The 22,960-nt window shown below is 43.0% G+C and overlaps 1 protein-coding gene across 1 annotated transcript in view; it reads left to right on the forward strand.

Moving 5' to 3' along the window:
* The first annotated feature begins 5,880 nt into the window (after nucleotides 1-5,880).
* bnc2 (basonuclin 2) overlaps nucleotides 5,881-22,960 on the forward strand; it is a 94,471-nt gene continuing 77,391 nt past the window's right edge. The window contains exon 1 of the mRNA XM_053330924.1: nucleotides 5,881-5,995. Within this exon, the coding sequence (XP_053186899.1) occupies nucleotides 5,891-5,995 (105 nt within the window). The 5' untranslated portion in view covers nucleotides 5,881-5,890. The remainder of the gene's footprint in view (nucleotides 5,996-22,960) is intronic.

Raw genomic sequence — 22,960 nt, forward strand, 5'->3', positions numbered from 1 at the left:
CCGACAGTACCAGCCCTTAACCATGTGCTCCTGCTTATGTCTCTACTCCACTGTACAAAGGGTGCACTCACTCTTCTGGTAATCCCACTTCCCACCAGTGTTGAACCATGATTGTTATTGTTTAGTTTTCGATTATTTAACCTGGAATGGGCAAAAATCTATGAGGTTTTAATATGGAAAAAGTCAAAATGACAAAACAGCTGACGGGATGAACTCTAGATGGTTCTTTCATGTGACAACCTGAAGTGAACCGCTGTTTTTTTCCCCCTGCGTTCGAGAAGCATCCTTCTTGGCACAGAGACACTCATCAGCCTTTTTTCTGCTGGCCTGAATCATTTGTTTCTGCAGCACATAATCACCATCACTGCACAAATTATGTTGTTCCACTCTCCTCTCTCTCTTTCTGCCCTCTGCTTCTGTCCTTCCATTTACCCTTGTTTTATTGTGTAAAAGGCCAATTTGAGTTGGGTTTTGCACAGTTGTGATTTCTTTCCATGAAAAATTAACCCCCACCCCCCCCCCCCCCCCACCCCAGAACAAGCAAGAAAACAAAACAAGAAAAATAACACTGCAGACAAGCATCATAATTATGACTTTCTGATGACCTCTGAATCTTTTTCATACTCATTGTTGTCTTAACAGGTTCTCTCAGTTTGCACAGAAAATAAAAAGCAAGGTACTTTGCCTCTCAAGACTTAAGAGCAAGGGACTTGGAGACTGTTCTAACAACTCAGTGCTGTCACAACCAATTTCTGGGCTTTTTGACCAATTAGTTGTCAATGTTTGGAAAGCAAACAGGCAGTGCTGAGAGGTTTGATGGGTATAATAATGTGGGCTTAGTGATGAAGGGTGCCTTCTGAAACACACGATTTGGCTTACGGTTAAAATACAAAAAGTGCACTAAGAGGTCAAGAATGTTTTAAAGTCTGTCGATTTCTTTCACTCTCTTTTGCCTGATATGCTTTTTGGCCTTTAGTTCATTAATAAGTTACTTAAAATCCTTTTTTACCCTTAATCTCTATTTCTAAATACAATTTTTGACCTGTTGGAGTCATATGTATACATTATTTGAAGCATATCAAATCCGTCTAAGCCAATTAAAAAAAATGAATACCCATATGTTACATTAATATAAGATACGGCTTATGTTATTATACATTTTTGCATGAATTGCATTCATATCATTATTCAAAGCTTTATAGTCCTATGCACAGAGGAGAAAGTTGGACTGTGCAATTAAATTATTGGTAAAAAAGTGAAAAGCTAGAACAGGAAATACAAGAAGAAATGAATTATTAGATAAGTGTAAACATGCATTAGCACTTTTCAGAAAATATTATTGCAGAAGATATTGCTGCACAGGGTAAAAAGTGCCATCAAATTGTGATTAAAAGCACAGATTTTTACTACAATGTAGTCCAAGTATAGACGAGTGACATTTAACACGTGACATTTCAGGTAGAGTTGCATTTTTGAGTCATGTAATATTTCAATTATGACTCTGGAAATTTCAGTGCTGTTCTGTAAGTCATCAGTCTTGACAATCCCTTTTTGACTGCTTGGATTGCAGAATTGTACCCAAGCCTGAGCGTGTGAGTCGCTGGGGAATAAGGATGCTATGGCAGAGCTTTAACCTCATGCACACACTTGTATTGATCCGTACAAGCTTCAGTGACTGTTGCTACAGAGCCGGCTGCACTCTGTCATACAGAGCTCTCCCTGTCACCAGTCAGTGGCAGCTAAGGAGGAGTGCAACAACACATCACACACCAGTACCCCACACACACACACCCGTCAGCCTCTGGGCTAACACACAGCCACCAACACTGCCCTCTTCTCTTGCCTCACCCACGCTCCCCCACCAATGCCCCCCACCCTTTTTTGCTCTCCCTCTTTCTCTACCTCACTTTTCCTCTAATGAGTTGCAACACTGATAACGAGCCTGATGATCTTCCATTGATTCGGCTATCACTTGCTTGTCTGGTAATTGATCCGTAGCTGAGCCTCTAGTTAATTATATGGGCTTCGACATGGACCCCTGCCCCGGGGGGAATTCTCAAGTCCTGCACAATAATAGTTTTAATAAAGGAGCCTGAGGATTCCTTGCATCCTCTTTTCTACCCCTTCCTGCTTCCCACCATTTTTCATCTTCCTATTTCCTAATCCAAATTTCTCCATCTCCGTATTTTTACTTCTCCTTCTCTTTTTCGTTTCCCCTGTCATCATGGCCATTACTATCAGCAGAGGCAAAGGGGGGGAGGGGGGGAGGGTGGGAGAAGAGGGAGAGATGTGGAAGGAGAGTGAGCAATATTGGCAGAGTCCACTCCTCCCTCCCACAAATAACAGCCATTAACCAGCCAGGTCAGAAGCTGAGCCACCAGCTTGACTTGAAACACTGAGTGCCACTCGAAAAACCCACAGACTAGCACATTTACAGACGAGATGGGAGGGAGAGACGAGAGAGAAAGAGAAAGCGTGAGCTGGAAAGCAAAAAGGAACCTCGGCCGCTAAATTGTCACTTAATATAATTAGCCTGAGCCTCATGCATTACCTTTTCAATAAGTTGTTAAGAGTGGAGCAGGCGCTGCATGGACTGGAGGTGACACATTATGCCATTTACGACAAGGCTGCTTGTAGCTTCTGACAAGGCGCAGGCCACTATGCAAAAGATAAATGAAGAGAGTAAAGAGATCTAGAAGTGGGAAAAAAAATATCACTGGAGAAAAAGAAGCAAAATGATGCAGATGTAGGCAGGGAAGGAAGAATGAGTGAAGGTATAAATTGAGCTTGAGACAAAGACACAATTGCACATTTTAAAGACGCACTGTACACTTTTCTCTCTGCCAGCAGAAATCCCTTGTATATAACAGTAACGACCGGTGTGATAATCTCAGCAAAGGTTAACAGTACACTGCCATTAGTGCACCGTACAAAAGGCTTTTAACAGACAACCAAGCAGCTGTCTACAGCAATTTACCACAAAATTTGAAGTGACTTTATATATCAGAAGCCGTTTAATGTAGCCGCGGAGAGAAGTTCTCTCTCTGTCCCTTTCCCTTTTGTTCCTCGGCGGTGGAAAGATCACAGTGACATCTCCCTCTCGCTGCGGACTGAGGCACCTGGTCTGTCATTTCTCTAATGATGGTGGGGTGAAAAGACGGGGTGGAGAAGAGATGGGAGATTTAAAAGGAAGAGAGAGAGGAAGGAGGAGGAGGAGGACATGGGGGGGGGGGTGTCTTCATTGTTTGAAATGTGTCCTATGCTGTGTCAAAGGAAGCATAGATCTCCTTCCTCTTTTTTCTTTTTAGTTTTATCCTCCTGTGTGTCTTTTTCTCCGTGTCTGCCTCCCTTTACTCCTCCATCCCTCATTTTATTCCCTTACCTTTGCTGCTGTGGGGACCAATTTGGCTAAAATGGAACCTCTTCCTCATTTTTTTCTTAATTAAAATCCGAGAGCCTCCGCAGGGGGGGGTGGAGGGTGTGTGTGTGTGTGTGTGTGTGTGTGTGTGCATGTGTGTGTGTTCATATGTATGCTGGTGGCAGATTGCCTGAGTTCCATTAGTCTTTCATTAGAGTGGGTGAAACAAAGGCAGAAGATTTTATTTATCTTTTTTTTTTTTTTTGGTGATATAACAAGTCTCTTGATTTTTTTTTAATTAATTAATTAATTTTTTGCTTTTTCTGTTTGTTTTTTGGTAATTGCCCCACAAATCAGAAATAGAACCATTTTCAGCAGTGATCAAACAATCTTTCTGTAGAAGACAGTCCTTCATTTTTCAGTTTATCAAACAAAGAAACAAATACCTGATAACACTCAGCAACAGTGACGCTTTTCATCAACCTCCGTTTCTTTTTTTCTCCTTTTTTTTGTCAGGGTAGAAACCAAGCTCTTTTGCGAAGCAGCAGCATGTGTGTGTGTGTATGTGTGTGTGTGTGTGTGTGTGTGTGTGGCGGGATAGTCCCACAGGAGAACTAAGTTGCTCTGAGACGTGCCGGCCGCTCGCAGCACAAATGGTAATAAGGCAGGGGGACAAACACCCCCACCACCCACCTCTCCTCCCCTTCTGCTCTGCAATGGCGCTTGCCCCCACCTTCTTGCCCCTAGCAGAGGAGGGGTGTGTGTTTGTGTGTGTGTGTGTGTGTGTGTATGTGTATGTGTGTGAGGAAGCGTGCAGTGCGATGTCATTGAGCATCTCAGTGTGGAGCAGCACAGTTGACTCTGTTGAGCGTACACCGGCCCGACACACACACACACACACACACACACACACACACACACACGCAGGCTCACTCAGACACCGTCTCTCTCCCTCTCACTCGCTCGCTCTCTCGCACACACATACACACACTCACACACAAGCTCAGGCACTCAGTTCAGTTCCTCAGCGGCTGCGGCGGAGTACAGAGCAGTCAGAGAGAGAGAGAGAGAGAGAGAGCCAGAGAGAGAGAGGTAAAGAGAGAGGACAGGCGGCACGGACGTTGAGCGAGGGACACAATCACACAGAGAGAGAAAGAGAGAGAGGGAGAGAGAGAGAAAGAGGAGCGGGAGGCAGGGAGAGAGAGCTGGATAGCTGGTGGCTCACTCCCACACCTCATCTTCACTTTGCTGGGACAGGCACAGAATTGATGGTAAGAGACGTTCATGCGTTTTACTGGCTCAACTATTTGCTTTTTATGGAGTATTTTTTTAGTAGGACTTTTTTTTGTATTTATAAAAAAACTGATTCTTAACATTTTTGAATTGCTTGACATGACTGCGTTTCACATTTGATTGTATGTTTGCTGTGTTTGGGTCACAATTAAGTATGACTTTTGTGTTTTCAATTTAGAAAGATCTATTAATTACATAGACATTTATCTATTACATCAATTACATAGAATTAAATAGATTTACTTTTATCCTTATTTGTGCTTGTGTTCAGTGTTGAGTTTGCTGGTGGCAGTTGCCAGGTTGTTTTTCAACTTTTCTTTTCTTAGTTTTTGTAAATTTCTGCTATATTGCAGTATTGTATGTCAGTGTCTAAGTGTGTGCATGCTTGCATGCATGTAAACATGTCTTGTATTGCATGTGTTTGTGTGCAAGTGTGTTTGTGTTGAGTCCATGTCCAAGTACAAAATGACTGACAGATGGATTAAAGCAAAAACTGAGGCCATGGGCAACATCATGCACCCCTCCACACTAATTCCCATAACCCCCCTCTTTTTTTTCTTTACTTTATTCTTGCTCACCTTCTCATCAGCCCCCACCTCACCTTCATCCTTCTCCTCACCGCTCGTCACCTCCAGTGCTCCGCTCATCTTGCCCTGTCCAAGACAAGGCCCCAGAGGAAATTCACTGCAAGCCCTCTTTTCTCTCTCTTCACGAGAATTAACTCCACACACAAACTCCTCTGCCACCAGGGCTGCCAAGAAACCTCACACACATCTTCTCCCTCAACTCCCCTCTCCCTGTTATCCTCCTCGAGAAGCAGGACCCAAGCGAGACGGGGGGAAAAAAAAGAGCAACACGACCCCAAAAGAACCCACCTTCACTGACTGTTTTTTTTCTCTTCTCTCCTCCTTCACACTCCCACATCCCTCCTGCCCTCCCTCTCTGTCTCTCCCTCTCTCTCTGTCTAAGTCCAAGGAGGCAGAGTTGGATGTGAGAGGCAGTGAGTGCGACACAGTCCCACCAGAGCCCAGCACAGACCCAGAGCCACCCAGGCCACCTTCAGTTAAGGCTAAAGGACCCAACGGCACCGCTGGCATTTGCACCAGCATCCCCTCCAGTAGCCACAGTAGCAGTAGCAGCAGCACCAGTAGCAGCAGCAGCAGCAGCAGCAGCAGCAGAAGTGGTCTGGGTGGCATTAGCATCGTTAGCAGCAGCGCTGAGGGAGCAGGCGAAAGCTCCATGCAGTTCAGCACCAGACCGCCTAGTGCTGAGCAGCCGGGCTTCATGGGGACATGGCAGCAGCAGAGCACTGACAGCAACCTCCTCTACAGAATGTCCCAGCAGGTATGTCAGCTCAGCCTCACTCCCTCATCCTCTCCATCCCTGTCTCATCTCTTCTTCCCTCTTTCCAGTCCGTGTCCAACATTCTAACTTTTATTTTTCCTCTCGTGCGTGTTCAGATGTTTGCTATTATGATTCTTACAACCTTTTTGGTCTGCGTGTGAAAAAGAGTGTTTGTGTGTTATGCATCTCAGACTGTGTGTGTAATTTGGGGCTTGAGGGGGGGGGGTGGCTGTTGTGGGAAGTGTTTTGTTTGTGATATTGCAAAATTACGTCTCTTCATTGGCACTCACAACTTTTTCCTACTTCTGGAATATTTCAGACTTGATGTAGTTGTTTTACACACACCATGCTTGAAAGTCTTCTCATTCATGTTTGTTTTGTTTTTTTTTTCTTCAAATTTTTCTAATCCAGTGCATGGACAATTTTCTTCTCTAGAAAATCATTGAAAATAGTATATTTTAAATGTAACTATTTGTAAAAAAACACATTTTAATGCTAAATTTTGCACAATATTAGAAACCATTTATTTCCCCGTTTGATGGATTATCCCTTGTCCGGATTCGTTACATACATGCTTAAGTCTCCGTAATTGGTCTATGAGCGGTGTGGATTTTAAAAGCATGGCAATAGCAGTGTTTTGGTAACCTCAGTGCCGATAAAGACTCGGGAAGGGGCACCCCTCTGGGACCGGCTAATTGACTTCATGTGGCCGAGGCAGGAAGCCCCTTGCACGGCTACAGAACAGCAGAGGAGCCGTGAATGAACACATGCAGGCTCGCCTGGAAAAGTAATGATGATAACGGATAGTCTGCACCGGCTGACGAAAGTGCACATTTCCTCCCGACGTCTCTCGCCTCTTATCTTGGATGTTACACTGAATTTCTCTTTTGTTTTGTAGCTTCTTTTTTCCCCCCCCTCCATGTGTCCCTAAGTTAGAACAAGCGAGTTATTTTTTAAGGGACGGTTTTGTTTTTTTGTTTTTGTGGTTTCATCCGATAAATGTCAGGTAAGGAGAGGGGAGAGATGAGTGTAGTTTTGTGCAGGCGTGGATGTATGTGTGCGTTTATGTGTGTGTGTGCGTCCGTTCGCGCGCACGTGTGTGAGGGGGAGACAGTAAAGATAGAGGATGCTTGTTAGGTTGCAGTTAATCATAGCGGGACCTGCAAGGCTGTCCGTACCATGCACACGCTGTTACGCACTCAGGCCACAGCGATCCTTGCGCAACAGCCTCGCAGCGGATCTGTCTTCTAAACGATGAGAAACTTCTTCTGTCGCCTTGACGGCACATTTTATTTTTGTTTTTATAATCCCAAAGGTCTAATGCTGAGAGTAAAACTGATGTGCTCACACTGAAACACATCCCGATGTAACTTATTGAAATAAAACCTTTCCTAAGGCAGGTTTTCCCGAGATTGTTTGGTATTTCTAGATAAAATATTTCCCTTTTGTACATTTAACTCAGCCTAATCTGCACCAAATATTCGAGTTTGAAACAATAATTAATATACTTCACGCTTTGCATCATTGCACTTTTCATGCACGTCATGCAGCCTCTTTCTTGTATTTTTTCCTAAGATACAATCATAAAAACTATTGATAAGTGAACTGGAAGAGGTGGGTGCCTTGTTTCAGAGAGCAGAGCGCACCTCTCCTCTCCTCCTCTGCCGGTATGAGCAGGTGGATGGGCCCCTGCGCTCAGCATCTGCTGGGACCCCACGTTTGCATCCCCAATCCTTTTTACAAATGCGCACCGTTGTTTCAATATAATCAGCTATGGGACTCGCTGTTATTTATCCTTCCTCGCACCACTTAGAAGACATCTTCCCATGTTTAGTAGGCATGACATAAATTCTCCGAAGGAAGCCTGTTCCTTGACAGACTCGCCTTATTGGAATCTAACCGATAATGACTTTGTGTTTGCCGAGGCTGGCGCACCCTGGGGTGTTGGGGAGGAATGCGTTATGGGCTTGTGTTTCAAAATCTTCCCTCTCTCCCTTAAAGATCAACTAGGTGACACGAGGGATGCGGTATTTTATCGTTGTTAGGCCAAATTATATTTCCATCTGATCGATAGAGACGCAAAACAGCTCTGCGCAGTGCGTTCAGGACAGATGCAGCTGTGGTGAGATGCTGGGCATCACCAAGCCAGAAAACATTTGGCAATACTTTTGAAATTCCTTGTAAGCCACAAACACATAAATCAAGACTTTAAAAACAAGAAAAAATATCACTTTGACATGAATGTAGGCGTTTTCCTCCCCAACTTTAAACTAAATAAATAAGCTGTGGCTAACAGCAGGTGTCTGATCATCTCGGTGCATAAACATCAGAGACCCATGAAAGTAAAGCAACGATTTAAATGATCAAATTACAAATTAAGAGATTTGACACTGAATCTCAATTTTGTTCTCTTGACGGTGTTTTTGTAGCTACACTGAATCATAAAGAGCAGCACCTGCTTCATCCTGCGTAAAGAAAATTACTGGAAAAAAATAGATCCATTTGAAATCGAAGGACACCTCCGAATTGATTGATTTCCTTTTTGATTGACTCTTGCATGTAAGGCATTTAAATATATTTTATATTTCGGCTATAATGATCTCAGAATTAATAAATGTATTTATTTCCATATTCACTCAGATGTTTAAAGACGATGGTCAAAATATTTGTCTAGAGGTGACCTTGTTACAAATTGAAGGAACATATGAAAATTTAAAGGAAAACTAAATATTTTCATTATGTTTCATGAACTTACGTGTTAATATGTTAATATGCGAAATTGATCACATGTTTGCATGCAGTCGCTTATCATAATTTAGTGTTACTTTAAACTGACAAAATTAACAACAGTGGCGATTAAAAAGCATGAGTGAAAGGCAAATAATTGACACCGTAACGTTCATAACAGGCCTTAAAGGGTTTTTTAAAGGCACATAGCAAGAGATTCACAGCCTTCATAAACCTCCGAAGTGTCAACAGGAAACAGCATAAACAGCATGCAATTTAAATTAAATCAATGACATGGATTCGATAAATACTCAAATTGGTTCACATTTTACAAAACACCGCAAGAGGGAGATTTCATAATTGTTTTTTTATGGAGGAAAAAAAAATACAAACATTAATTAGGAGTTGAATTATTTCCCAAGCATAACGGAGTGATAATATTTGGAGCCCAATTGACCCGCTGCTGTACTGAACTGTACATGCGTGGCTATGAATATCGACCCTTGTAAGTTAAAACCCCGGAGTTAAGTGATACTACGAGCCTAATTGGTTCATCGGGGATAATTCCTTCACAATACAGCAGCCGTAGGCCTCGTCTTTTTTTTTTCCTCTTTCTATTTTCTCCTCCGCTTCAAGTCGGAGGAATGTGGGAACAAGTTAAGGATTAGAGAAGCTCGTAAAAATGTGCCCTCACCTCCACCTGAGGATCTAATACTGCCACCCAGGCTCACTGCAGATCTCGTAAAGGGGGGAAAGGGAAAAAAAGGAAGAAAAAAAAACAGTCTATGTCTTCAATCTAAAATTATCTCTAAAATAGACTCTTCCTTTTCTTTTTGCAAGGGTGCTGTAACGCGGCTTCCTTTGAAGTGCGACAGGTCGACTATGGGCCGAGACCTGGAAGAGGTACAGTGGCTTCTGCCTGCTTCATCTTACACGAAGGCTTAACTCCACATATCAATACAGGGCTTTATAAAGTAGAATGATCTATTTGAAATAAATGTAGAAATTTAGACAATACTAAAATAAATCAAAAAACATTTCCTTAAAATTTAGAGCTATTACAGTCTGTAGTTTGTACCATATATGCAATTTCCCTCATTATAATTTTTTTTCTTTTACATAAAAAACATAATCCGCACTCCTGCAGCATTTTCCTCATATAATGCATTTCAGATCATTAAAAAAAAAACTATGCTCAAAAAATACTGTAATAAAAATCTATATTTCTATATATCTTCTAGCAGTAATGTTAATTTTCCCCTCTTAAACATTAATAAAAGCTGTCTGGTAATTAGTTCACAATTTTATTCTCTTCCTTTTCTTTTTAATAGATAATAAGATTTTATTTGGTTTTTTAGCAAGCATAAAGTATGTTGAAAAATATCCACCTTTCTCAATTCTAAAGCCTGGCCTAATTTCTTCAAGTTCAATCTTGTGTCATATTATAACTTTTTGTTCGCAGTCAAAAAGTTAAAGGTTGATTTTCCCTTATTTCATATACTTCGTAAATGAAGTGTGCAACCTGTGCAGTCCTGTCTGTGTACGTTAAATCTTTAAAAGTGAATGCTTTTCGTTCTCAGGACATGACAGACATATTTTTGGAATAACATGTTCTGCTTTGTTTTGTCTGAGTCAAGAAATGGGGTTGATATTATCCTCTTCAGAACATGCTAATCTGCCTATTAACACACTGATACACTTAACAGCGGTGAGTGTGTGTGCGCACATGTTGTTTTACACAGTGGGGTGCGGGCGTGTTTGCATGCTGCATATGTGGTGCATATGCATTGCTTCTTGCCATTGTGTGGGACTGAGAGGCAGTGATTTGATGCATATGTGTAGAATTATCCACAGTGAGTGAATATGTGTGTGTGTGTCGTTACACTCAACTGTTATATTTCCATGTCTGTCTTTGATGGGTCGTTGCACACAGAGCATATGGGATGCCTATACGTACATGTATCTGGTGTCAAGTGTGTGCATATGTGTGTTTGTGTGTGCACACTGACACTGAGGTTTGTGTGTGTATGTGTGTGTGTGCATGTGTGCACTTGGGTGTTCATGTCTGTGCTTTTGCCATTTATTTTTCTGAGTGGGTGGCTAAATACTCATAAGCCAGTTGTGCGTGTGTGTGTACATGAGAGAAAGCGAGTGAGTGCAGTTTGGAGAGTGTGTGTCCTCTCCCTCTCGCTGTACATGTGTGTATGTGTGTGTGTATATGTGTGTGTGTGTGTGTGTGTGTGTGCCTGTGTGTTGGCTCGGGCTCCATGTGTGTGCGGGTGCGAGGTGAAGTGTCTCTTGGCTGGCCTTGGCTGGAGAGCTGGAGGAGAGCAGAGGTGAAAGAGGAGATTTGCAGAAAAGACACGCACCACTTCCCCCATTACTACTTTTTCTTTTTCTTCGTCTTCTTCTCCTACGTCTCTGTCTCTCACTGCTTCTTCTTCTCTCACTCTCGTTTCCCTTCTCCTCTCATTCCCCCACACTTCACCACCCCCCCTCCTTTTTTCTTTCTCTTCTTCTCGACTATCTTTCCTACCTAAAACTCTATCTCCACCACCAGTCCTCCAGATGCTAAATCAAATTGTTTTACTCTCCAGCTACTGTCTTTATAAAGAGATCTCTTGGCTGTGCACAGCATCAGTGCGTTAAGTGTTAAACGGACAACAACTAAATGAGGAGAAGGGACTAGGTGTGTCCCTTCATCAGTCTTCAGGTTTTCGTTTGTTTAGTCTGGCTTATGACTTATACACCAGAAATCATCCCACTTACAGCATCCCTTAATACATTTTCAATAATATAAAGTTGTGGTCTGCTTTTACTCGGTTTAATGCAATTATTGCTGTGCCATTGGCCAGTTTGGAAGGGTCCAGATAACATGAGCAGCGCTGAGGGAAAGGCCACAGTGGCATTCAGTCAGCTGGCATCTCTCTCAGTCTTTGTGCATATGTAACCGTGGGGATGTGTATATTTCCTGAAGGCAACATTATTTCTGCAAGAGGGAGCATAGAAATGTGTGAGTGAGATTGAGTGGGAAGGTGACTGCAGCTGCTTGTATATTTACTGTATGTGTGTGTGAAGACTATTAAGGACCCATCTAGTTTGACAGTGTAAGAGGATGTACAAGGTCCCATTCATGCTGTGGTCCCCGCTATATTTACCCGGGCACCAACTAGGGTGATATGACGTCCGCAGCATTTTTACTTTTAACTTTTTTTTTTCATCTTTTTTTTTTTAAATTGCACCACAGAGCATCATGGTAATTTAATTCAGGCTTGTAGTTAAATTTTGAAAATATATATATTTATTGATTTCCAAAGAGTCAGACAATTAAGGATGAAAGGGAATAGTAAAGATATATTAACTACCTTTTCCAACTTACCCTCAACATAGTACACTCACAAAACACACACACACACACACACACACACATACACACACACACACACAATAAATAAATAAAAAACAATCAAAAAACAAGAATAAATAAAGATTAATAACAAAAAAACCAAGACCAAAGGTTAGTACAATTAAATATAACGAGGGTAATCAGGCATAATGATGGGATAATGGCATGTTTAACACTACACCTACATAGACCTACATAGACTCATATGTACCTTGAGATCTCAGTCCACGCTAGTCCGGACAATGCTCCGAAAGGCCTGCATCCCGTCCATTATCTCCAACATATTCAAGAAAGGGGGTCCCAAATATGAAAAAAATGGTTCATCCCAGAGCCAGCAGCTTATAGCCTTGAAATGCACGAGTTACCGGAAACTCTGAATCCAACGTGAAACCGTAGGGACAGAAATCCTCCTATGACACATCTCTTTACACTAAAAAGAAGCAATTCAAGAATCCAGAAAATATGTTCAATGGCCAGGTTTTTTCTGAAATATATCAATTTCCTTACATATTTTGACCCAGAAGTGGCATTTAGGGTGTCATCAAAAGCATTCAAAAATACAGTTGAAATGTGACCTTTCAGTAGTTTTACACTCATTACAGTATTTTGAAAGCACAGGATTAAACTCTGTTGTTGCATTTTAAGTGACATTTGAAAACTTGTTAATATATTTATTGTCCTCGTTATATTTATTATATATCATGTACTGAAGACATTTAAGTATCATTCAATATCCATGATTTGCTTTTGCTGTTATGAGGTATTACATTGTCAGAGATCCGTCAAAACGACTTCTCACTCAGCTTTCTTTTTTTTCCCTTTTCTTGAGCTTGCTTTTACTGATCGCCTTTAAAACTAATTCAAAATCACTCACTCATACATACATTTTTGTAGCATATGCATGATCTTGCCAAAATAAATATTCTACTCTGCATATGGCCATGATCATGTGTGTCGGGGGTCATACAGTAACCTCAGTAGCCACGCTATAATGCCCTGCAGGACCAGTGTTATGGGTAAGCACCGACCCTGACTCTGAGCTGTGCTAGACCCGGGGCAACCAGCGATCAATAAGCATCATGTGAGCATCACTCACGGGCTCCGTGTCAGCTGTTACTTGTTTGTCCTGAGGAGGCGGCCGCCTCACCACTATGGTGAATGCCCGAATAATGTGGAAGATACAGAGCGGCGTAGAGACGCTATCATGAAAGTCAAAAAGGCTTTCTTTATCATGCAGTGTGTAGAGGAACGATAGAAATGCAGAGCTCTCTGTTCTCCTCTTATCAGGGGGCTGAGTGGTGAAATCTACTAGCTGAGTCTTTCCCAGGGACTTCTTTTAGTCCTGTGTGGGCATGTGTATGGAAAAGGAAAGAAATGCAGTATTTATACCCTCGTGTTGCTTTCTATTTGTTTTTATTATGTGGGTTTCTTCTGACAAGACAATAAATAATGTACCAGTAATCTGAATAGAAAACCTCAACATGTAACATTAAATAGATCCATGTTGTATTTCCGCCTGTTGGGTTTTGTTTAACCAAAAGACTTAATTGGATTTGATTTGTTTTAAATAAATATTGTGTTTGTGTAGCAATCGAATGTGATTTACTAAACACAGCCCTCTGGGATTAGACCCTTACAACAAAGGCAAAAAATTTAATAAAATGCAAATAGCATGGAAGATGTTGAATTGCCTTTTAAATATTTTGAAATTTTGCAGAAATATGTCTTTGTTATTTTGCAGATCCATTGGATATATCATAGTTTGATCGTTTGAATCCACTTATGTTTTTCTTTGATGCCTGTTTAAGTAACTGAAACCTGTTTTTTTCCTTCTCCGTTTTTTCCTTCTTTCTTTTCTACATTTCATTCAAAAGAGGGGTGTTAGTTATTTATCTTTGGGTAGTTTCCTGCAGTGGGAAGAAGTCGCCGGTTTGAAGAGGAAATGTGTGTTTGAAGGGCCGGTCGCTCAGGATGTCACCACCCCGCCACTGGCTAATGAGGGGGGACACGAGCACGGGGCCAGGGCAGCAACACACACACACACACACACACACAAACACACACTCTGACACAGCAGGAATGCAGCAGCTGTCACCAAGGTCCAGGCAGTTATGAAAGGGTTGAAGTATAGTTGTGTCTTGTGTGTACGTGTGAGTGTGAAGTGGCTGTACCAGGAGTCATGCGGGTGTTGAAAGTTGGGAGGCTCATTTTGGCTTTTGGTGACCTCAACATTGACACAGGCGGAGAAGATCATCACACATAATTGACTTAACTGAAACGAAAGAGGGACTCAGAGGAAATATATATATTTTGCAGTAGCATGTAGTATTTAAAGACATGACCATATGGCACAGACATTGTTGTGAAAGATTGTTCTTTCCCGTCTGTATCCAGAGGAAGGTGACATTAGGTGTGACCTGCGTTAAGTGACAGGAACTTGGGCATACTTTCACCACGGCTTCTCCCTTTTCCTGTTATTCCTCAACTCCTGTTATTTTGTTTTCCTTGGAGCTGTGCCAGCACAACGGGCAAATCAACAGCCTACTATTTTTACATCCATCTTTAAGGACCCCTGTCTACTCGCTCTGCCTGCCAATTTGCCCCATCAGCAGTGGCAACGAAGAAGAGCTCTCAAGACACAGAGCCTTTCATTTTTCTGTTGGCGATGTGGCTAATGCTGTCACTGTTATTTGAAAAAGCACTCAGGGTGAATTGCTATTATTATTGTTAAAACCATCATCATCATCAGGCTTATTTATGGTTATGGATAATGATGGTAATTTTGTTCAGGGCTCACAGTTGACTCCGTCTCTTTCCCCTGCTAATCCATGTACTATGTGTCTGAGGTGTGTGTGTGTGTGTCTCTGAGAGTTAGTGTGTGTGCGTGTGTGTGCGTGTGTGTGTGTGTGTGTGTGTGTGTGTGTGAGTGTGTACTGTACATTTTAAATGTGATGGCAAATTATCAAAATTGGGCAAATAAAATGGTTTTCTAACAGGTAACAGTGATTTCATGTAGTTCACATGTGAGGTGAGGAGAACTTGTGTGCAACCAAGCACAAAAAAATTGTTACATCTCTTAATGCATATGTTGAACTCTGTGGCTTATGTGTGCGCAGGGGGGAGGAGAAGGAGAGGAGAGGATTTTTTTTTTTTAACCCTATTTTCTGTTTCATCTTCTCTCCTCAGTCTTTTTTGCTCCCATGTTTTAGTCTCCGTCTATCTGTTCTGTCTCCAGCTTACCATGGAGATTTGATTGCTAGAGGCCCAGGGAGGATTTTAGGGAGGTTCTGGAGAAGGGAGGCTAGTGGTACAGGCTGTGGTAGGCTTGTAGCCAACATACACACACACACACAAAGATATTCAGTCCTACAGGCATAGATACCTGCTTTCACACACTCCTATTTTGTCTTTTCTTTATACAGATTGTGTAAATTGCTTCCTAACAATGTTGTCATTTTAACCCTCTAAAAAAACCCCTCTAAACTCAAGTCTAAGCTAATTAGCTACCTTTTGTTGTGAGCAAAGTGTTAAAGCAACATGTGTAAGCATTTGTTTGTGATCTCTGCTGACTTTGTAAAGATGTTTGCGCTGTTGGATTAATAACATTTAATGGCCACTGTTAAATGCAGCTGCCTTGGCATCCCACAGCTCGTGTTTTTCTGGCAAACTGAGACTCTGGGTGGCTTTTGTTTTGTGAGTGTGTGTTGTGTGTGCATACGTAGTCAAATGAAATAAAACTTTGTGTGTGTGTGTGGGCTGGATGAGGAGACAGAACCATTTCTGTTCATTTACATGTGACAGGCCCATACACAGAGCCAGTCTGTATGTGAGCCGATCACATATTAAGCAGCACCGCACCACACTTTCTAACAATCTATAATGTCAATTAAGTCACAAATGATCTAATTAGTCTTCTGTGATAGACATCAATTGGTTTGACCCTGTATCCGAGGCAACCAGCCAGGGTTGGGAGGTCACCACGCATGACCTCTGGCACCACACATTGTTGGCCATCCACCTCTTGTGACATTTATTGTGCGATTGAAGTGACAGCTCTGGTTTTTAACAACGGGTCAAAGTGAGAATTCTTGTAAGGAGAAAACAGTTTTTTTTCCATGTGTGTTAAAGGAAGAAAATGTTTTTTATGTTGTTGACACACACATTCTCGCAGGCACACTTACAGCCACATACACACATATGTGCTTGCTTTCTCTATGTTGATGTTTTCTCTGTAAATGGCCTGACCTGCCTCTTCCATTGTCGGGAAACACACTCAGCGATAAGTGCTTTTGTTGGAGCGCCGTCCGTTTCATGATGTGTGTGACTCTGACTGGCATTTAATATTTCATGCCATTTAATCCATTTGATATGTTTCCTCCAAATACAAAAAAATAAAACTGAGGCTTTTGTTTCCTTTATCCAGGCCATTACTTCACAGCTTGTTGATCAGTTTGGATTTGTAAAAAGGTGGCAACAAAAGGATTTATCACCTAGATTTACTACTAGTTTTCTGCACAGCCATTAAGCTCATAAATTCACCATTTTGTTTGTGACTAAAACAAAGCCAAGAGGGGCAAAGGTGCTGGATCAACGGCAGATCAGATAAAGCGCCTTAACAAAAATATCATAAGCAAATGGCTGTGAGATTTACTGCAGAAAAAAAAGTGAAATGAGAGCACTCAAAGATCAGTCAAGTTTACAGGATGCAGCAGCTAAGAAAGATAGCGCATTATGACAAAGAAGAGGAAAAGGAGCTGACAGCTTGTGCATCAGTGAGAAGGTAAGGAGGAGGCTCTCTTTGAGATCAATTGGTAATAGGCTGAAGTCACAGAGGCGATTAGAGGCGTCGACTTGCCTGTGTTGTAAATGCTGTCAGATCTGTTAAAGGAAGCCTAATACCTCTCAGGTTGAAAGCTGTAATAACATCAAGTGTAACTGGATCCGCAGGGAAGTGCAAGTGAGTCTGCGTGTGCGTGAGTGAGTGGAAAAGAAGCGGTAGGAAGGCGAAAGTGTTTCATTGTGTGCTGTTTAATGTCTAGGTGCGTGCGTTTGTGTGTATGTGCATGGTATAAAGCAGCAGCAGTGCGAATAAAAGCCGAGAGCCGTGGGGTTGCTCCTGGCATTTTTTTGGCCACCAGATGCCTGTCACTGCTTCAAGAAAAAAAAGGGTTGGGGATGAGGAGGGGAGAAGGACAAAGAGGAGGGAGGGAGGATAAGGAGGAGGAGGGAGAGGTGGGGGGGCCACCGCTGTTCAAATCATGTCACGTAGCGCTAATTCATCCAGCCTCATTAGAGAGAGGGAAGGGACCATAGGGCCTCTCTCAGGACAGGGCCTGGGCTCAAACACACACACACAGATATATGCATGCACACATTGTCTCAGTTTTTCTCTGGCACATACTTACACACAGATGCAATTTCTCTCTACTTCACACACTCACACACACACACACACACACACACGTAGACATACACACACACGTAGACATACATACACAGATGACACTGGCACATGGCGCAGCGCGGGGGCAGTTTGGGGAATAGAAAATTGCCTTCTCAGGAAGGCCCCGGCCAATTAAGGACCTGACCGTATTGAATGTCAAGTGTTAATTTAGGCTCCCCTTCCTTCCAACCCCCACCCCCCCACACCCCTCAATTTCCCAGCAGTGGTGTGTGTGTGTGTGTGTGTTGGGGGGGGGGGTTGTCCCACAGATGAGCAAATACATGTCAAGCCAAAGTTGATTGCCTGCTCTGTATTATGTGTCGCATGCAAGTGGCAAATGTGCTCCCTCCTTTTAGCCTTTCACGTACCCCCTGAGGGGCGCCGCGATGGAAGGAGGAGGAGAGAGGGAGGATTAACTGTACCGCAGTGATAAGAATGAGGGGTTTTACAGTACACTGGGGAAGAAGGGAGAGGAGGGCGGGAAGAGGGGAGGAGGTGGGGGGTTGTAGGGGACAGACCGAGAGAGTAGAAAGAGGGCAGAGGGTTTGTTTGATCTCATAGGACTGGGTGGTGACTTTGATAGTCTTTTAATTGCCTTCATTTTCGCAGAGGTGATGTCCCTGGCAGACGTCCTCAGAACAAACTCTTGTAAATAGCGACTGAGTAAATTTTATTTAGTTTAGAGAGTGATTTATTTGAAAAAAAATATCTCTATTAAGTATATGAGAAACTTTACATGATGGCTGTTTTACACTCGCGGCCGTTGGCATGGTCCAGGGGCAAGCAAGGTTGTTTGTGAGTTGGACTGATGGTAAATGCCCACCTCCTTACCTCCATGATCTAATAGACATCCACTTAGTCTTAATGGGCAGATTCCCTTTCTACTCTCGTGATGACTGTTGCACTCTTTAAAGGTGGAATTGCCAGCTTGTCTTTCCTATCCCCCACCCCCCTCTATAGCTCATGTTCACTACTTCTCTCCTAGGATACAGAGGAGTATTTCTAATGAAATAAATATTAATGCATCGCTCGCATTCAGACCAAAGCCAATTCTCTTGCTTCAGCTAGCCCTCTGGCTACATCTGTTAGTTGAAGGCCCTTTGTTTTACATTCATGTCGGTGTATTTACGTGAACATGTGAGGGCGGCTTTGTGAGTGTTTGTTGTGTGTGTCCGGTGATGATGTTGTGAAATTGAATAGAGAGGGTGAGTATTGATCATTTCCCCCTGTGTGTTATTAGTGCTTGCTGCTACTGACAAAGAGAGCATGAGCCACCCGCACAAACACAAACTGACATACACTTACACTGCACAGATACATACACACACTTGTACACACACACACACACACACACACACAGACAGAGCAATGTTTACTCACGAAATACAGTATGTTGTTTACATGTTTTGACAACTGTAATAAATTGCACCAACAAGGAAAAAGTACACTTTTCTGCTACATAATAACTTATGAGCTGGTGGTGGAAACCTGTATAATTACAACTCCAGTAGTGTTATGACAGACTGGGTTATGTGTCACTGACTTATATGCGTCAGGGGTGTTTTCAAATGAAGAGTTTTTTGTTCTCTCAGCTCATACACACATATACATACTGTACACACACACACATACACACACACACACACGTTCTTCATTATTACAATCTGTTTTGTCAATCTACTGCGAGTGATAACACGTTTTAAGTTCACAGAGGTTACGGCGAAGTGTAATTCAATCTCTGATCACTGATATCCAAACAGCCACCCATACAGGCCTCCAGGGCCAAAGGAGAAAGAGGTTGTTAAAGCCCAGTGTAAGAGTTCCATCTCTGGGTGAATAGTGATGTCTTCAGGCCCTCTGGAGCTCCAGTGGTCACCCAAGACTGAGAAGTCTGTCAAGCCCTAATTGATCACCTTGACCTGAGCTGAGGACAAAGGGGGAGAAGCGTGGAAGGATGCAACAGATAAGGCTAAAGGGAAAAGAAAGAAGGGAAAAAAAGAAGAAATTGTGCGACCGGGCGCTTAATCTCACTGGACTGGCAATTTTTCCCCTCCGGATGATAGATATAGTAGGCCTAGCATGTGACACAGATGGATAATGCAGGAATCTGGGGTGATAGAGTTATAAATTAACACATTACTGGACCTTAATGTGGACTACTGTGGACGACCTCACACCAACATCATCAACCCTCTAGGCGCACACACACACACACACGCACATACACACACACAAACACGCCTACAGCTTCACTGATGCGTCTAGCTGAGCTCAGGGTGTGGATTGTACTTCTCAAGTGGCATTGATTTGTTAAAGTGCTGAATAAGCAGGAGCAGTCCAGCTGCCGGCTCTTCTACTTTCTTCTTCTTTCTTTCCTCTTTTCTCTATTTTACAATTTTGCTCTCTTGACGTCTCCTACTCACTCTCTTTTTTACTCCATCCTAGTTGCTTTACTCTACTTGCTCACATGCTGATTTTTCCTCTGTTTCTGCTTCACTTCCAGCTCACATGCACTTTCTTGTTTCCTCTCTCTGTACAAGTGAAACCAAGAGTTCCTTTTTCGACACACCTTTTGCTCAGTCACAAGTGCTACTTCAAGCAAGCAATTTTGCTCCCCTTAGTTTTCCTGGCAAAAGCCCAACTCCCTTTTCCCTCCTCTTCTGTCTCCAGCTGGAAGGTTTCACCTAAAAGAACAGTTGGTTTTTCTCCCCTGCTTCTTGTGGCCCACACAATATTCGCCAGCCAAAACTGTTATGTCCCCGACTTTGAGACTGAGAGGGAAGTGGTATGTGTATGTGTGTGTGGCTGGGGATTGGTATTTAATAGCCAGACATACAGAAGAGCTAATATCCAGAGCAGCAGTAGCCTGCACATTGTAAGGCCACACACAGTGACAAGGTCCTGCACAGCTCGCTGTATTTCAAAACTCCTGTAGTGTTGGCCGATGGCTTACACATCTACAAGTCCTTCCTTCTAACCGCACTGAATTCCACTGGTGTAAATGTCATTTAACAACAAATGAGTGCCTCTGGAAACTGAGCAGTGTACAGTAAGGGTCACTGGTCCCTCTGTCTGCTGAGTATGTAGTAGTGTGTTGTACTTGGGCTTATGAGTCGGACAGACTGTCTGCTTTCTGAGTCCGAGTCAAGGCCTCTAGCCAAGAGGTGCAGATTTGTTAGTGTCTGCTCCATTATCACCCATCACTCTCATGGTTTGTGTTTCGCTGTGTGTGTGCTCACAATGTTCATATGCGTGTGTGAGTGAAAAAAGGAGAGAAGGGGAGGAAAGAGACTGTCCCTCTCTTTCTTGCTTGCTGTGGTCCAGCCCAAACAGTTACCATCTGGTGACCAATGCCTGACCCTTTCCTTGTCTCACACACACACACACACACACACACAGACATATACACACACTGAGTGCCGGACTGCATCCAAGTGATGAGTGAGTGACCACCCGCCACCCCCTCCTCCCCTGCTGAGTGTCCATCTCTGCCAGACCTCCCAGGTCCCTCCCCTCACTGCACATGATTGGTTGATGAAAGGTTGATGGGCGACAGATCTGTCCACAGCTCCTATAAAATGCTCAATAAAGCACCGATCCTGGTCCTGACAGGCCTAATAGAAAAACACCTAAGAGGAAAAAGCACCTAAACACACATACAGTACACAAGAGTGCACACACACACAGCATTGTGGCCCAAAATAAGCACATATCTCCTCGCTAGTTTAATGAGAAACCACATTGCTATTTTTCAGGTATTTGCTTTTCTTAAGTATGCTTCATTTAGAGAGGCCCCCTTGTGTTCCAGCCGGAGTGATATGAGGCGTTTTAATTTCAGTTTATTTTATTGTAATCTTAATCTTTTTTTCTGTCCATTGTCCATACTAGAGAGGAAACAATTAGTCAAGTGGGTCACGTAGCAGATTAATAGAAAATTAATTTGCAGCTATTTTGATACTCGATTAATCTTTCAAGCCATTTTTTGAGAATACTCGCAAAAATTCCTGCAGTTGCACATGTGAATATTTGCTGGTTTTCTTGGTATTTTATGACAGCTAACTAAATCTCTGTGGGATTTGTGCTGTTGCTTGGACAAAGCAAGACATTTAAATAAGTCAACTTGGGCTTTGGGAAGTTGTGTTGGGCATTTTTCCACTATTTTGCAACATTTTATGGACCAAACAATAATGGAGAAATTAATTGGCAGATTCATTGATACTGGAAATAATAGTTAATTGCAGCCCTAGTCCACATATCTAATACAATGGTCTTAAAAAATAAGGAAATATAAAAAATCTCTAGTTGATGGGAAAGACCAGTGACTGTTTTTGCTTGTAGTGAGGCGCAACAAGAGGAAGGGTGTGTGTTTCTAGTCTGCCCGGGTGACAGAGGCATGACCAAGGTCAGAGGCGGAGAAGAAGTGACACATGCATCACAGGGTTGTGACATGCCAGGGTCACCACAAAGGTCACTCTGGCTGTCTGGAGAACACACACTCATCTCCTTTAGCTCCTCTCTGTGTGTGAAAGTGTGTCAAGGAGTGATTGTCCCTTCCCAGGAAAAGGGAAGAAGATACTCAACTTCTGCCTCTCTGAGCTGGTGTAGTCAGGGGAACAGGGATTGTGCGGAGAGCAGGTCCCAGGCAGGGTCTAATGGTAGTGTGATGTTGTGACTACAGCTCTCCCTTCAGGTTAAATGCAGTGTGGAGATAGAGAGAAAGAGAGAGTGAAAGGGGACAGTGTTGGGAGGGTGACCACATTCCAAAAAACAACAAAAAAAACTAAGCAGCGCAACAGAGAGACAGACTCAGAGCACTAGTGGAGCATCTCAGCAATAAAAACACTTAAAAGTGAGAGATAGTGAGCGGGGGGATGGAGGGAGTCAGCCGGGGGACTGAAAAAGGAGGAAGGGAGGGGGAGAGGAGCAAGCGTCCCTCGCCTGAGGCTGATGCATTGTGACAGTCACTTAGAAGGATTTCACTTCCCCTAAACTGTGGCTTGCAGGAAGAAACACCATAACTTGGGACAATTATGGGCTGAAGGAGATATGACAGGACACATGCAGAGTGAGCCGCAGTGGGAGGGAGGAAGGAAGTTAAGGGGGTGGGGGGCGAGAAGTGTGTGGGTGTGTTTGTGTGTGTGTGTGTGTGTGTGTGTGTGTGTGTGTATCTACCATGTGTGTACACTCAGGAGAGCCCAATCATATCATCTGCTTGCATTTGGCAGATTGATCTGAATATGTACAGTACATATGCTCTATCAGTGTGTGTGTGTGTGTGTGTGTATGTGTGTTTGACTGTGCTTGCCTGTGGGGGCTGGGAGGGGTTGTTGCTCGGTGCACGCCATGTCAGGGAGGGCTGGCGTCTCACTCCTCATGGTACCGTATGTTA

The sequence above is a fragment of the Scomber japonicus genome, chromosome 2 (genome assembly GCF_027409825.1).
Source record: "Scomber japonicus isolate fScoJap1 chromosome 2, fScoJap1.pri, whole genome shotgun sequence".
NCBI classification, from domain to species: Eukaryota; Metazoa; Chordata; class Actinopteri; order Scombriformes; family Scombridae; genus Scomber; species Scomber japonicus.